The 15,806-nt window shown below is 37.9% G+C and overlaps 3 protein-coding genes across 3 annotated transcripts in view; 2 read left to right on the forward strand and 1 right to left on the reverse strand.

Annotated features, from left to right (window-relative positions):
• LOC124639314 (rabankyrin-5) overlaps positions 1-12,358 on the forward strand; it is a 45,219-nt gene extending 32,861 nt beyond the window's left edge. The window contains exons 6-21 of the mRNA XM_047176602.1: positions 3,237-3,463; positions 3,772-3,915; positions 3,998-4,367; positions 4,451-4,635; positions 4,805-4,992; positions 5,770-5,923; positions 6,244-6,406; positions 8,723-8,799; positions 9,001-9,169; positions 9,424-9,660; positions 10,006-10,223; positions 10,635-10,834; positions 11,100-11,212; positions 11,301-11,423; positions 11,506-11,630; positions 11,733-12,358. Of these exons, the coding sequence (XP_047032558.1) occupies positions 3,237-3,463; positions 3,772-3,915; positions 3,998-4,367; positions 4,451-4,635; positions 4,805-4,992; positions 5,770-5,923; positions 6,244-6,406; positions 8,723-8,799; positions 9,001-9,169; positions 9,424-9,660; positions 10,006-10,223; positions 10,635-10,834; positions 11,100-11,212; positions 11,301-11,423; positions 11,506-11,630; positions 11,733-11,862 (2,823 nt within the window). The 3' untranslated portion in view covers positions 11,863-12,358. The remainder of the gene's footprint in view (positions 1-3,236; positions 3,464-3,771; positions 3,916-3,997; positions 4,368-4,450; positions 4,636-4,804; positions 4,993-5,769; positions 5,924-6,243; positions 6,407-8,722; positions 8,800-9,000; positions 9,170-9,423; positions 9,661-10,005; positions 10,224-10,634; positions 10,835-11,099; positions 11,213-11,300; positions 11,424-11,505; positions 11,631-11,732) is intronic.
• Positions 6,832-8,440, forward strand: LOC124639316. Its single transcript, XM_047176612.1, has 2 exons — positions 6,832-7,045; positions 7,229-8,440. The coding sequence occupies exons 1-2, from the start codon at positions 6,927-6,929 to the stop codon at positions 8,394-8,396; spliced, it is 1,287 nt and encodes a 428-aa protein (XP_047032568.1). The 5' UTR covers positions 6,832-6,926; the 3' UTR covers positions 8,397-8,440.
• A 1,022-nt stretch (positions 12,359-13,380) lies between the features above and the next one.
• On the reverse strand, positions 13,381-15,691 carry LOC124639321 (cytochrome b-c1 complex subunit 6, mitochondrial-like). The gene is made up of 3 exons (XM_047176617.1): positions 15,609-15,691; positions 15,403-15,497; positions 13,381-13,742 (listed from the first exon to the last, which is right to left on the reverse strand). The coding sequence occupies exons 2-3, from the start codon at positions 15,490-15,492 to the stop codon at positions 13,569-13,571; spliced, it is 264 nt and encodes an 87-aa protein (XP_047032573.1). The 5' UTR covers positions 15,493-15,497; positions 15,609-15,691; the 3' UTR covers positions 13,381-13,568.
• Positions 15,692-15,806: the final 115 nt, after the last annotated feature.

Raw genomic sequence — 15,806 nt, forward strand, 5'->3', positions numbered from 1 at the left:
AGGAAAGTCAAAACTGTACATTGAATATTTTTTTTAAAGAATACTTGGGGGGTGATCCATAATCGATTCTGAACCCAAATATGTAGTTTTTAGAATTTTTGTCTGTATGTCTGTTTATCTGTTTGTCTGTATGTTTGTCCCGGATAAACTCAAAAAGTACTAAATTTTGCATGACTATTACCTGGGGGCCGGTTCAACACGGAGGCGTCGTCCTAATTGGCAGCAATCGCGCGATGGCGCGATGCGTTTTTCATCTAAGACGTCGTCCTAATTGACAGCGATTGTACGATGACACGATGCGTTCTCGTCGTTCGATGAGTTCAAACATACAGATTTCATCAGAGTGTCCTATTTGAACCTCGCAAGTGAGATAGTGAGATCGTGAGATGAAAAACGCATCGCGCCATCGTGCGATTGCTGCCAATTAGGACGACGCCATAGGCTAATATTATCACGCTATCACCTACGGGGGTTGAACAATGAACGATTAAATAAACGAAATTGGAAATTCTATATTGCTCACGCAGACGAAGTCGCGGGCAACAGCTAGTCAACAATAAGTTGATGAGTTATACTTAAGAGGACGCATGGGAAATTTTGGCGCCAATGATCTCAATTTTTCTCAGTAAATACAAAACGGATCAAAATACAACTTGGTTACCTGAAAGTTCATGATAAAAACCTTATTTTGTTAGACTTCAATACATGCTTAGGTAACTTTTATAACAGAGAAAAATATATCAAACATACCTCGTTTTAAAAAGAGATTCACATATTATGGGCAAACGGGACCGATTTAAGCCCCTTAACTTTTTCGTAGTTGAGTATATACATACTCTTTAAAATTGTAGAAGGAATTTTTATGAAATTATCATTTCTAAATAATCAAATTACAAAACCATTTTGTCGCTTACGACTTTTAGTTATAAGCTAGCGCGCGTATTGTAATCCTCGTCCCGCTCAGACGCTCCGAACCCTCTTGACCCCTTAGGTGCGCGTGCCGGTTATGGAATTATTGTTTACCAATTCGTCGCCTTAACTGACGATGACGGAATTATAATAATACACCCAGTTTATCTGTGTACGAAAACAACTGAAAGTTCAAGTTTAACTTGTATTAAAAGGCAATAGGCCGAAGATAGGCCCTAGTGGAAGCCGCATTTTAAGCATGTAAACAATTACTTCAAACGATTATAAAAGTTGATCAGAGATGTCATTCATAATGAAAGTGGTACCAAAAAGGATAGGGCAAATAGATTGAAGGCTAATTTGAATATTGTGCAAAATATTATTTAAATGTTAATATTGGCATGCTAGATTATAGGTCATAAATATATTTCTCAAAATATGAATTTTAATTCATTTAATTATCCTTATTTATTGGACATTAAATTACTACTTTAGTTTGCACGATAAGTACGATTTGGACTTTTAAAATGTTATGTTTAACATAACGTTCTTGACATGATTAGCATTTTATTACCCAATCTGGTAGAAAAAGGCTCAGTTTGGATTCGTATAATAAAAGAGCTATTTTCGTGTTTGATGTTACTTATCGCGTTATTCGTAAACATAATTGATCACAATGGCAAATAGTTGCGTATTTTCCTGCGCTTAGAGTGCCAATGCATGTGGAATTCACATAGATGAAATAATTCAATGATCTTTAAGTCGTAAGAATTATAATTTATGGCAGAAGACACTATGAAATAACTTATTAACATTATAGTCACGTTCAATGTTCGTATTGTTGGAAAACTTGACGAAATTCCTAAGTATTTCTAGAAATCTCGCTGTTATACAGAAATTATACATAATGTTACCTAGCTAGACGGTAGGAAATCACGGATCATCTCTATCTTCAAACATAAACTGATGAAGAAGCGACATGCCTACATAGCAATAGTTTCCGTTGACATCATTAAGGTCGTCAAGTAGCCCACTGTCATTACAATATCGAACATTGTTCTACGTTACAAATTGGCACGGTGTTATGTAACCGTGAAAGTGTATTGTAATTCATCAAGTAATATTATCGCGTGAACATGTGCGTCGCATCACTAGCAAGGAACGAACACTCGCTGTATTTTAATTTAGTTCCTCGGCACGGTTCAGGCTCTTATTTGTAGTAAGGTGAAGGCCTCTAAGTGAGCGGCTGAAGGATTTAGTACGCAGGTGTGCTGCCGTATCGGTCAATTACATCTACGATTTGCATGTCTTATTACGTTGTCATTTAAGTGTCCAATAAGCCTACTTAAATTTAAACAGTATAAAATAAATATTAACTGGCTACCGAGCAGTGTATGGTTATTACAAAATATGTACTTATTTTGCAATGAGTACATATTAATGAGAAAAACAGGAAGATAATATACCAGTTAAATATAGTTTTCCCACAAAAACACTGAATCACACAAAATTGAATCACAGCAGGCAATTAACGGGAGACTATTACTCATAATAATCGGTTACTGCTACCTAAACATTTGAATATTCTAAAATTAAAACAAATAAACTTTTTACTAACTTCGCTCATACTCTACCCGCTGTATTCCTGGCCCCGGTAGCTCAGCCTACAAATCAGTAATGATGACAATTTGTTCAGATGCTTCCGCTACGTGATTGTTTTCCTGAGACAATTGTTACTTAACACTCTTTACGATTGTTGTTTATCGATATTGTAATCGACGTTTTACAGTTTAATAGCACAACTGCAGATTTAGGAAAGGCCAACGCATTCTGCAGTATTAAGAGTTTAATTTATTGACATGTCATGAAAGTGTTATCCAGCTTTATAGTTCTTGTGTTTCGCAAGTTGGTTAGTGTGTTGCGACACGATGACACCAGGAAAAGTCTGAGCACTTCTCGAAACAAATAATTAAGAGTGCCGTTGTTTTCTAAATAATGTAGAAATTATATTGTTACTAACTCATTTTCGCAGCTGTTGGCAAATACGCACGCTGGCTTTCACAATATCATGCCAGCACTTTTGAAAAGTTCTCTCCTCTGCAAGCATTTACATTTGTATTTATAATTTTACAGTTTAGAGTGTATTTGTTTAATATACTGAAATCACATTCAGTCCATTATAATTAAACTTAATTTAGGCTGTGGCTAGAATTCGTCCGCGTCTGCGTCCGTACAGAAACTTCGTCCCACATCAGGAACCCAAAAAGCCTATCTTCATCCCTCTCCAATTGGATGTCTGCTTACAAAGAATAATTTGCTTGTTACAGTTAACAGACATCGTAAACGCCATGTCGACACGTGGAGAGCTACCTCTGGAACTGGCGCTGCGGGGGCGAAGTTCCTCGATAGCCACGACGCTGCTGCAGCACTGCGCAGACGCGGACGCGAGGGGCCCGCGCGGCAGGAGCCTGCTGCACCGAGCCATCGACTCTAGGGACGCCTTCTCCGCCAAGTTCCTTGTCGATAACGGCGCGGACCCCAATCTAACCACTAAGTTAGTTTTCGTCTTGATGATATTGTTAAGCCCGACATTACCGATGGTTGGTCCATATTTAGCCTCTTTTTGGCTTAGAACCTGACATTCATAAATTCAGTTCAAAGATACAAAAGGGCCTCATATCCATTGAAACAGTATTATGTAATGCGCAAAGGGCTAATGATATTCTATTTAGAACTAATATGTCATGTTTCCGTAATAAGAAATGCATCCATCTTTATGACAGCAAAGTGTTACTCACTTCATACGAATTTAAATTACCTGATTACTATCATTCAGTACAACTTATGTCACGTTTTGTTTAGAGAGGAGGGTGACACGGCGCTGCACTTGATCGCATCGCTCACGTCCAGCTCTTGTGACGAAGAGACCATGGACCAGATGGCAGAGATCGCCGAGGTCATGGTACAGAAGAATGCTGATATCAACCGACAGAATAGAAAAGGATTGTGAGTATTAGTATATGGATTTTACGAATTTTATGTAGTAACCTTTTTGTTTTCTAATTTGTCTTAATATTTTTTCTTGTAGCACACCCCTCCATCAAGCAGTAATAGCTAGAAATCAAAGGATATTCGACTTGCTTCTCAAACAGCCGACATTAGACACAAATCTAAGGACCTTGACAGACGAGCATCCGCCGCTTTACTACGCGTTAGTAGACGACAGACGAGCGTCCATTTCATCCAGTGAGACTTTAGTCATGAATGGATCAAACCCCTTCGATACACCTGTGACGAATAAAAACGCCTTTACCGAAGACCCAGTGGAGGGGAAAACGGAAAATGTTGTTGAAAGAGGATTCGCTGCTAAGCTATTGGAGAAAGGATGTCAACCAAACCCGTTATACTCGGGAGCGGGAGACAGTTTGCTACATATTCTGGCGCAAGGGTGGTTTGAGGTAAGCTGCTAATCCAAGTCAAAACCTTAATAATTTGTTGTTAAGTTTTGTATTGTAATCATAATGTTGTGTACTTTCGCAAGGAATCAGCGGTGTTCTTGGTGAGTCACCTGAACGGCGAGCTGAACCACAGCAATGAGGCGGGCATGAGTGCACTACACGCGGCCTGCGCCAATGGACTCGCACGACTCACTGCCGCTTTGTTGGAACATGGTGCTAGGCCTAACTTGCAGACGTCGTACGGAGAGCAGGAAGACACGGTTTATAGGTGAGCACTGAAGAATAATGTCAAATTCTACGTATAGATTAGAGACCATTCTGTCAGGAGTAATTCTTTTTGAAAAACTTAGTTGTAGCAGTAGGACATGTGCCCTGTTTATATCCTGCCAAAGTATGCACAGGAAAAAATCTGGTAACCTTCTCCTTGTTTCCCATAGACAAACGCCCCTGCACCTAGCAGTGCTGAACAACCACGAAGGTGCAGTGCTGGCTATCATAGAACACAAGAAGCTCATAGAGAAGGGTGACATGCCAGCCACGGACCGCAGTAACGTCAGTCTCGCGCCCAACCTTAACTTGAAGAACTCGGAGGGAGATACGCCCGTCAGTCTAGCACTTACTGAAGGTAATAATGTGTTTAATAAACTACTAAATATGTAATTGATGCAACATAAAGATATAGGAATATAAAAATGTTATAAATTGGCTGAATAACCATGAAGCCGTTCTTGTTTTCACCCTGAAAGAACTTTAGGGCCACAACGAAGCTATTATGTAGGTACAAATAGTGAGAATAAAACTTTGCCATTTCTTCTGTCGTTCACCTCTAAGGTCGATCATATAGGAATGCTAAAGGCGCCAACATTCACCTGACCGTAACGCTAGACAACTCTATTCGTGTGAATACCAAGTTAACAAATCTATTTAACACAGCGTTATTTTATTGGCATTTTTACGATAGTTACGTCTGAATATAAAGTCGGTTAATAAAATATCTTCAAACTACAATTACTCAATTAGTTTATGCGAATTAAATGAGCGTGAAGTGATGATCTAATTGGCTGAAGTAAATCTTACAAATACACACAGGAGGCAAGACTCAATACTGAAATTTTTATTAGCATTACTCATTCTTCATCACTCATTTTCTCCTTTATCAAAAGCCATACGTTTGTCACCGTGAAAATAAGTACAGTCATCATTTATTTTATTCTTCGTAATACTATAATTATGTAAATAAACACATAGTCATTTGACATTCACCTCAGTAAGCTATTATGAAATATGGTTACAATATACATACATTTCTGAGCTTCACTTTCAAAAAAACTTAATGCATTAGATTTTCGAGGATTTTGAGATTGTTGTTGATGTCGTAGATTTATTGTGTAATGTCACGCAGGTCACAAGAATCTGGTCGCCCCGCTGGTCGAAGGTGGCGCGGACCCAAACATTCGCAATGGAAAGGGTTTCACATTACTCCATCAAGCTATTGTAGAGGAAGACTCCCGGACCGCCATATACCTGCTCGACCATGGAGCTGACATGAATGCATTGTGAGTATTATCATTATGTTCACTGAGAAATAGTACATGAAATCGTATGTCAGATACTCGCAATTATACCACTAGACTTTTGTTAAGCCTCCTTTAGGCCAAATTCATCCTACGGAGCCCTTGCCTCTACTCTAAAGACTCTACTTTAGTAGATTATCAAAGCAAGCCAAAAACTGGAGGCCTGTCTCTTATTGTTTACTACAGCTAAGTGGTAAAGGAAATCTACCTGAAGCAATCGGTATTAACAGCGCTAGTTCCCATAATCTGTCATTTGTAAAAATCAACCAAAGAAGATCCAAAGTCATCTATTCGCTACATAGGACGGAGGCAGGCGAGACGCCGCTGCAGCTGGCCATCCACTGCCGGCTAGGCTTAGTGGTGGAGGCGCTGTGTGTTCGCGGAGTGGACATGAGCCGCCTCGACGCTAACGGAGTGCCCCCGCTGTGGGCAGCGCTCGACTCCGGCCAGGAGGAAGTCGCTAGCGTAAGTACAATAACATCTGCTCACTCAATAAAACACCTACGAAGCCCCTTTGAAATACTCAACGTGATAATATGTAGGTGATTTGTTATTAGTCTTGCAAGGCGCAGTGGTTATAAAATTGTCTTTTTATTTAATGTTTTGCAGCAGTGTTTTATTTATTTTTAATTAAATATTTTCATAAGTTTTTTTTTAAGTACTATAAAATGAAGATTAGAGTTTATTCGTGTAGTTAAGCTCATTATAGGACCTCAAACAGTTTGGATCATAAGTTTCCGTCACTTTTTATTAATATGTAATCGTTTTCTTTCGCATAGATCTATTGACTTCGTTTTTCATTCCTTCACAGTTCTTCTCTACATTCATTCGTCGGGTTCAGTGATTGACATTGACATTTTTGTTTGACAAATGACAGTGACACTGACATCTTGCGCGCGCATTAGCCGCTCAGTCGTGTAAATGAAACCAAACATTATCGAGTTTTTAATTTTTAACTCTTATTATTTCAAAATAAATAAAAACAATGGAGCCAGAAGTGGAACCTGAACCTGGATTCAGCGAAGCAAATAGCGACAATGTGCCTGAAATTGATGCACTAGTACTTGCAGCATTTTTCGCATCAAACAAAATACAAACTCCACCGTAAGTCTGCAACTAAAACAAATTCAGTTATGATTGTGTAGTTTCATACGAAATATCTTTTTGATGTCTTTTTAAGGTTAAGTTCTATAAAAGTACAAATTAAATAAATCAAATTGCAACGCTATTCAAGTTTTGCCTCATAAAAAAACCAAGCATGAAAATAAAAATATGACTTGTTTTTAGTTCTGGGCGGCCAAACCTTGGAGATGACGCGATATCCTATGTTCAGATTATGCGGATGGGTAAACTATGTACTATGAAATGTAAAGTTTACTCAGAAGTGGACTCTAAGCTTTATGCTGTTACATTGACCCTGAATGAGACAGACAGCGTGATTGACTCCGTGCATTGCCATGACTGCGGGGACTCAGAAGGTGTCTGTCTCCATGCAGCAGCTTTTGTCCTGTGGGCTCATCGCAAGAGTGAGCAACAGTCTGGTACTTGTCAGTCCTATTTTCATAAACCTATACTCCAGTGCTCACCTGAAGACTTCAGAATAAGCAATATTTTTAATTTCAAACCAAACCCACAACCGATGCCTTCAGACACATCCGTCTTTGACGAATTTATAAAGATGGCACAAAAGAATAATGTAACGGACTGCCCTCTCTTAAGATATCATTCTTCTTACAAATGCAGTGATATGGAGAGTCTTTCAATGCACCAACTTGCTATTAAATACAAAGACAAGTGCTCTGAAACATTCTTGGAAGCAATAAAACAGGATATAACAAAAGATTTAATAAATAAAATTCAGAAGGAAACTATTGGAAAAAACTACCGTGAACTTTGGTGTGAATTACAGTATGGTAGGATAACTGCATCTAAAGCTTATGCAACAAGTGAATGTGACACATGTGATGAGGACCTTATATCAAGCATTATGGGTGCATACATGCCAGACACTGAAGCTAAGAAAGAAAAAAGAGCTATTAAAAGTTTGGTTAGACAAACTGTTGAAATGGCACTTGGAGAGAAGATTGATATATGTGGGTTGATGTTAAACAACACTTTTCCAATGATAGTGGGATCCCCTGATGGAATATGTGCCGATGGCATTGTACACATTGAGTTAATCACTAGTGAAAAGCCTGAATCACACTTTATCAAAGATGGCAAGCCAACTGACAAATATTATGCAGAGCTGCAGATATTAATGTACCTGACTGATACTACTAATTGTTACTATTGTGTAGCTGACTTTGTTAACCATAAGCAGGTGCAGATTACTCAAGTGCCAATTAACAGTGGGCATGTGAACTATCTACTGAATGTCTTAGAATTATTCTGGAAAACATATGTGTATCCCTTGATTATCAATGCTGTAACAGATGTGAAAGTAGAAACCTAACTAATTGAATGTAAACAATGTTAATAAAAACAAATTGTAATAAATATTTGGAATTTTTATTTTTTCTGTCCATCGGTTATGATTTTCAATGCTATTGTGAGATCTGATATTAAAGAATGGTATTATTAAACCAAATGACTTAGCAATCAGGTTTTTAGAACTTGTGTAACATATATATTTTTTTAAAGTTAGTATATGATATTAATATATGGCAGATTTTGCAATTGCAATCAGAATCATAGTATATATTTTTATTTTCGATGTGAATATAATAAATCAAATCTATGAGATGAGCAACTCCAATATGTGGTATTTGTTTCAAATAGATTTTGGTCAGAAATGGTGCTGATGCAGACTGTTGGGGCTCCGGGCCTGATGGATGCTTACAGACATTATTACATAAGTAAGTACTCTTTAAGTTTGTAAAAAGTGGGCATTCTTTGAGGGTTGTCTTATGTAATATTGAGGGTTCTGAAAATTGGAGAGATGTAGTTTAATTTGAGTTTTATAATATACAATATTTTGTATATCATACCATGAACAGAGCTACTTTTGACACACGTTATTATATTTTCGATTAATAAACAAATAAATATACATCCAGAGCGATAGACGAGAACAAGGAGTCTCTGGCCATGTTCCTGATCCGGTCGGGCTGCGACGTAGAGTCGCCGCGGCGACTGGGCCCCTCCGGCGAGGGCGCTGACATCGCCAACGAGAAGCACTCGCCGCTGCATCTGTGCTGCACCTGGGGACTTACTGATGTCATACAGGTATACTTGTCTGTGCTTTGTACATTTTTTAGATATGTATTAAGGTGTTTCCCCGTGGCTTTTAAACACATCTTTGAGATTTTAAGTAGATGAGATAGCAAACTTTCATGTATAATTTATTGGTTTGAACTAGAATCAAACTTAGTTATAATTTTGACGTTCATAAGTGCTTGAAAAGGCCTAAGTGAAATAAATGCTTTGACTTTGACTTTGAGATAGCAAACTTTCATGTATAATATAATGGTTTGTTACAGACTCTTCTAGAACACGGCGCGAACATAAACTCGAAAGACGCGGAAGGCAAGACCCCTCTTCACATAGCGATAGAGAACCAACACGCGGGTATCATCTCGCTGCTGCTGTCTCAGCCGGGCATCGAACTGTCGGCGCGCGACAACCGCGGCGTGTCGCCCTTCGCCGCTGCGCTCACTGCCAGGAATAATAAGGCGGCGCAAGCTATATTGGAGAAGAACCCGTCTGCTGCTGAGCAGGTTTGTGTTAATATAATATAATAATTGATATTTTATAGTGATATATGGAGCATAGCAAGAATTTCTTTATTAACATAAAGCTGGTATTACCCCAAGGCTTACTGAAACTACTCAGTTTACCTCTAAAAATATTTAAAATCTGTTTAAATTCAAGTTTCTAGTTAAAGTTTAAAAAACTGTCCTAATTTTGTTTTTTTTTCAAATTTACATAGTTTCACTGAAGGTTCACGGAAGTTTCACATGCTGCGCGGTCTCGCGCGATCGGTAAAATTGGTATAACTTCAGGAGGACGATGATGAGGATGATACTTAAAATAATGTTTCACATAAAATTTCTGACAAACAGGTAGACAAAAAAGGCCGCAACTTCCTTCACGTGGCTATCCAGACATGCGACGTGGAGAGCGTGATGTTCCTCCTGTCGGTGGAGGTGGACGTGAACTCGCGCGTGCAGGACGCCACGCTTGCGCCGCCGCTGCATCTTGCGGCTGCTACCGGACATGAGGTGCTGCTGAGGAGTCTGCTGCTGGCAGGAGCCAGGCCCAATGATAGGGATGCGCATAAGTATGTACCTACTTTATTATGGTATATTATATGGATTTATTTATGTTAAAATGTGGCCTTCAAAAAGAGGTTGCCCATCCATGTGGAATGGCTATAATTTCAGATACATTAAATTTCTTTAAATTCAGGTACTTTAGGGAGTATAAATATAGGGGGAGAATTACATACGGAAGGAAGAATACGTGTATGGACAGCATATAGCGGGAGTACGTAAGGGAAAACATAAGCGATATGACCTAATCGTGAAAGTATTATAAAACGCCACCTTATTATAAAACGTGGTTTTAAGAAGTACCCGCTTTAGTCCACTGATTTTGTTCGGGACGGTGGTTTAAATGTGGTTTTATAATAAGGCGGCTTGAGTTATTATTGGATTTATAAAGTTAGTACATAATATATTACTTATATCAGACGCACGGCGCTACACGTGGCCGCGGGCGCGGGACACGAGAGCATCGTGTCGGCGCTGGTGTCGGGCGGCGCGGAGTACGGCGCGGTGGACGCGGCCGGCGACAACGCGCTGCACGTCGCCGCGCGAGACGGACACGCCGCCGCCGCGAGGGCGCTGCTAGCCGACACCGATATTGATGCCGCTGCTACTAATCTTAAAGGTAACAACTATACTATCATCTATACTATAGATAGTATCACCATCACAGATACTCTGACAACATGGCTTGTTAGTTGATATAACCTGCAGCACAGATGAGAGGCCAGATTCCATCTGATCTCCACTGGTCTATCAAAAAACCTCATTTATGTTAATGTTATTGCATGGTTTCCAACTATTGCATGGTGAAATAATATTATAGATAATAATGCCAAGTTGGTCATGAGTAATAACAGGGTCCCTAATAATTTACTTTTTGAAAACAGGTAGAAATCCACTACATGAGCTGTGCTGGTGTAAAAAAGACAATGCAGCAGCGATCTGTGAAATATTCCTAGAGTTCATGCCTGACTACCCCATTAACAGGACTGATTTACAGGTTTGTTATTTTGCCATTACAAGATATATTTGAAACTTTTCTTCTTCCAAAATATCTTATAATGATTTATAATGTTTTTTTTTTCCAGGGCAACACTCCGCTTTTACTAGCTTACATGAACGGTCAGGGCACCATGTGTAGGGTATTGGTGCGGGCCGGCGCCTGTCTCGCTCAAGAAAATAAAGATGGCATATCTATATTTAACTATCAAGTAAGAAATTAACACTTAAATAGTAAAACTACACAATTATAATAGAGTGAGCCAGATATTTAACATGTTTTGTTTGGAGCAGGTAGCCACAAAGCAATTACTGCACCGTTTGTTGGACGTATTGCCGGCGGAGGCGCCGTGGGCCGAGAGCGATCTGTGCCAGGAGTGTGGCACCAAGTTCACGCTCACCATGAGGAAGCATCACTGGTAGGACACTTTACCACCATTTTGCTCCTAAAACCTTCACTCTGCTAGTTCAATATAGATATAACGAAGAAAACAAAATTAAAGTTGATGTTTAATTTCCAGTCGTCACTGTGGCCGCATGCTGTGCAACAAATGCTCGAGTCAGGACGTGCCGATCCTCAAGTTCGGCATGAACAAGCCGCAGCGAGTGTGCGAGATCTGCTTCAACGTGCTGCAGGTCGGCGCGAGTTAGTGACGTCACGCCTCACGCTCGGCACTCGGAATACAAGGCTCCACAGGGCGCACCTCTATACTCGGAGAATTGGAAAAGCCTCTGTGCACTGAACCGATTCATACTTATCTATATCGCTCGCAGTGCATAGATGTCGGATGGCTTTCATACTATATAATGCCTTTTCATTGGCTACGTCTCATCCAGCGATCAGATGTCGCCAATGAAAACGCGTTAAGGTGTGCTGTAATAAGTGTGGCAGACTCAGTAACTATCTTACACACAAATAGCAGGCGGCTCACAAGTTTAGTCATTAGACTATCGTGAGATTTTATAGTTTTATATTGCAAATAAAATAACATCACATCCCAGTGATCAGTTCATTCAATATCTTGTTCATTTTCTTATGAGGCTAGATCATTCTTACCTGCCTAAACGATTTTCGTAAATTTTCTTACGTATACATTTTTTTTAATACTTAACATAAGGCACGGACTTGAGGCGATTCTGTCTGTTAGATAGCAATATGTTATTCTAATAACATTGATATAATATTGTGATTTAGTTAGGCTTCTAAGGTCACAGGTAATGTGTAGATGCGAAGTATACCTTACTATTTAATGCCTATATAATGTAATCTTGTAAAACCAAGAGCGCGTCCATTAGATACTAAAAACAAAAATACAAAAATCTTGCTTAAAATAGTGCCTACAGTTTTTTACGATACTTTTATTATTTCCATATTTTTATCTAAATTATGCCAAAGTTTTTCCTGTGCTTTTGTTTCCGACATTTAGCTTGTAATATATAGAAATTGGTTTATATTGTATTGTTAGATATTATTGTTAAAATTTTATCATGTTTATGATGTTCACACATAAGATATTTTACTGATTCATTCATTGGTACAATAATATTTGTTTAGGATACATTTTTATTGTATGTTATTTACAACGACTGCACCTACACTACTTTGTACTAGGGTATAATGTGAAGGTTCACAAAAATGTTTATATCTAGGAATTATTTATTAAGAATGCAATTTACTGTAAGATCCCATTTTGTGTGACCATTATAAACTTTTTCTTATATCTAGAGAACTATGCATTTTATACTTTTAAGTAAATTTTCATTATATTATTGTAGGGTTTATAGAAACTGAAATGTATTCTTTTATTGCTTAGGGGTAAGACAATTGATGCAATGTTTACATTTTGTAAAGTTAACGTTAATTTGATGATAATTGGCATTTGTTGTGACATTCCGATTTTCTGCACAGGTTTATGATAACACTCGTATTTTTTAAATTACTCTTATTTTGAGTGTGCCATTTCACTTGTGATGTAATGAAAGCTTAAATTGTTATGTTGAGATTTTTTTTTTAATCTGAATTTTTATTTAATTCAAAATTTTTATATTCACTGTAATAAAAAAACTTATTAAGTATGCAAATTGCTTTTTATTGCTTTATGAAAGATTGTAGTTAGTTACAGCAAAATTTTGTAAGGTTTATATTAAATGCTAAATAAAAGACAAATATTAACGATGATTATTTATTTACAAATAAACAGTAAACATGAACTCGTCAATCTTCACACTTGGTACATAAATAAATTTGCTAAAACTACATCTACCCTTTGTACCTGAAAATTCTATGAAATCAAGAATTATGTAACATAAGATTGGGCATTGTAGGTGGCAGTTTAGGGTAGAGAATTAAAATTAAGTTACTTTAACCTCTTGAAGAGGTCCTTGGTGACGCAATGGTCGAGGACATGCAAGTAGTCAATGAGTTCCTCCTCGCAGGTCTCTGTGGTTTGGGAGCGGGAGTTGACGCGGTCATTGCACTCTTGGTACTTGGCCCAGTGGCTCTGGGCATCAGGCTTCTGTGAGCATACCTCCTGCAATTTCATATAAACAGTTAGAACTTGCATAAAAACCAATGCTTTTTTATAAACTAAAGTATCTTTACATGATACTACATCATTGAAATAATCACACTATATAGTTAAGAACTATTTCCTTTCAAAAATAACTGTTTAAATACAATGAATGAGTAACGTCTAACTAAATGACATCAACCATCATAACTGTAATAAATGAAAGAAAGAAAATAATAAACCTTGATGTCTCTTGATGCATTTTCAGAGGAATAAAAATTATTCTAAAAAGAAAAACAATAATTAAAAATAAATAACTATCCATTGAACTCTTGAGAAATAGATAGGAGGATCCTATCCTGTCAATAATTTTCTTCCACTCTTGATAACTTAGTGCATCCAATACATATATTTATGCCTGAATAAAGGCAGAGTTTAGATTTAACACTTAAGCAGTGGACCTTTTTGGTCATGCTTAATGCATAAGAACGCAATAAATGGCGACATCTAGTGGACAAGATCAGAAGGAGTCATGATCCTCAGCAGTTAGGAAAACGACTAAGAAGAAGAAGAATGCATCACTAGCATTGTAATCATCACTTGTATTAGTCCATTATACCCAATGTACGATAATGTTTATAAAGTTTCAGCAAATGCGGTCTAACCATTTAGGACAGTGTTTCCCAAAGTGGGCGATAACGCCCCCTTGTGGGCGCTGCAGGTCTCAAGGGGGGCGGTAAGAGACCCAGAAAGAAAATGGGGGCGTTGTGTAGAGGCCTGGGGGGTGATTTGTAATTTTATTTAGCTAGGAGGCCTCTTAGACAACGACTGCATGAGCTTTCGACTCTCAACAACAAATTGTGAACATCAACTAAGTAATATGAATTAAAAGATTGCTCAAACTCGGTTCTATATTTCTCTCCGCGTAGTTCATATATCTGTCCTTTTTTATTGAATATAGAAAAAAATAAAATCATATCAATGTCTGTCGCTTCGTTTCGTAATTAAAGTCGACACAAACAATCAAATAAAAAGGCAACAGACACATTTTCGAAGAAGTTATAGTGGTTTTTAAATAGGTGAAAAACCGACCTAGTGCGAGTCGAACTCGCACACGAAGGGTTCCGTACCAGAGCAAAAATGAGCAAAAAAAAACATGTTTGTTGTATGGGAGCCCCCCCAAAATATTTATTTTATTCTAGTTTTCAGTATTTGTTGTTATAGCGGCAACAGAAATATCAAAAAATCTAATCTGTGAAAATTTCAACTCTCTAACTAACATGAACCGTTCATGAGCGAAAACAATAGGGTCCCGTTTTACCCTTTGCGTACGGAACCCCAAAAAAGGGGGGCACTAAAAAAATATTTATTCTCAAAGTGGGCAGTAGACAAAATAGGTTTGGGAACCACTGATTTAGGAGTTTGGTGAAAAAAACATACACACAAAAATTTAGATGACTATAGAAGCGATTATAAAAAGGATCATCTGCTGGCGTGTGTCATCCTGTGGTAACAATATTCACACATTGCTCGTCAAGTAAAAATAAAGGAAAATAATTATCCTTCAGCAAAATCTTGTCAGAGGTTATGTTTCAAGTATAAGTATGGTCGATCCACAAAGCAACATTATTTATGTCTTGTTACATAATACGCGTGGGTCAAGGAATAACATTACACATACCCTGAGGTGAGACTGAGCATCAACCATTTCTTCCTCCTCGGCTGCCTCCTCCTCAGCCTTGACCACGGGAATAATTTTTTTGTCGGACATTTCGCCTGAAATGAATATCACAATGTGTCACAAACTTCAGCAGTTAACAATATGAACGTTTAATTATCAGATCACTTATTAACACGAATGAAATGTATTTTTTTCTCGAAAATTACCTAAATCGATGATGCAACGACCGATAGCGAGTAAAGCAATGTTGCCAGTTTATTAATTGAACTGTCATCATAATGATTGCCATTCAACAGTTTTAACCAGGTACTTTTATAAGATTTCACAACGTCATAACGTCTAAATCCGAAATACTTAACTCAAAAACCTGTTGTAATATTTATTATAAATATTTCCACGATTCC

The sequence above is a fragment of the Helicoverpa zea genome, chromosome 19, assembly GCF_022581195.2.
Source record: "Helicoverpa zea isolate HzStark_Cry1AcR chromosome 19, ilHelZeax1.1, whole genome shotgun sequence".
Taxonomy (NCBI): Eukaryota; Metazoa; Arthropoda; class Insecta; order Lepidoptera; family Noctuidae; genus Helicoverpa; species Helicoverpa zea.

What these genes read in the sequence shown, in the direction of transcription:
- LOC124639316 (XM_047176612.1), top strand. Translation starts at nt 6,927, where the DNA reads ATGGAGCCAGAAGTGGAACCTGAACCTGGATTCAGCGAAGCAAATAGC. An exon ending in AACAAAATACAAACTCCACC is followed by an intron (nt 7,046 to 7,228) that starts GTAAGTCTGCAA and finishes ACTTGTTTTTAG; the next exon opens with TTCTGGGCGGCCAAACCTTG.
- LOC124639321 (XM_047176617.1), bottom strand. Translation starts at nt 15,492, where the DNA reads ATGTCCGACAAAAAAATTATTCCCGTGGTCAAGGCTGAGGAGGAGGCA. An exon ending in ATGCTCAGTCTCACCTCAGG is followed by an intron (nt 13,743 to 15,402) that starts GTATGTGTAATG and finishes ATGAAATTGCAG; the next exon opens with GAGGTATGCTCACAGAAGCC.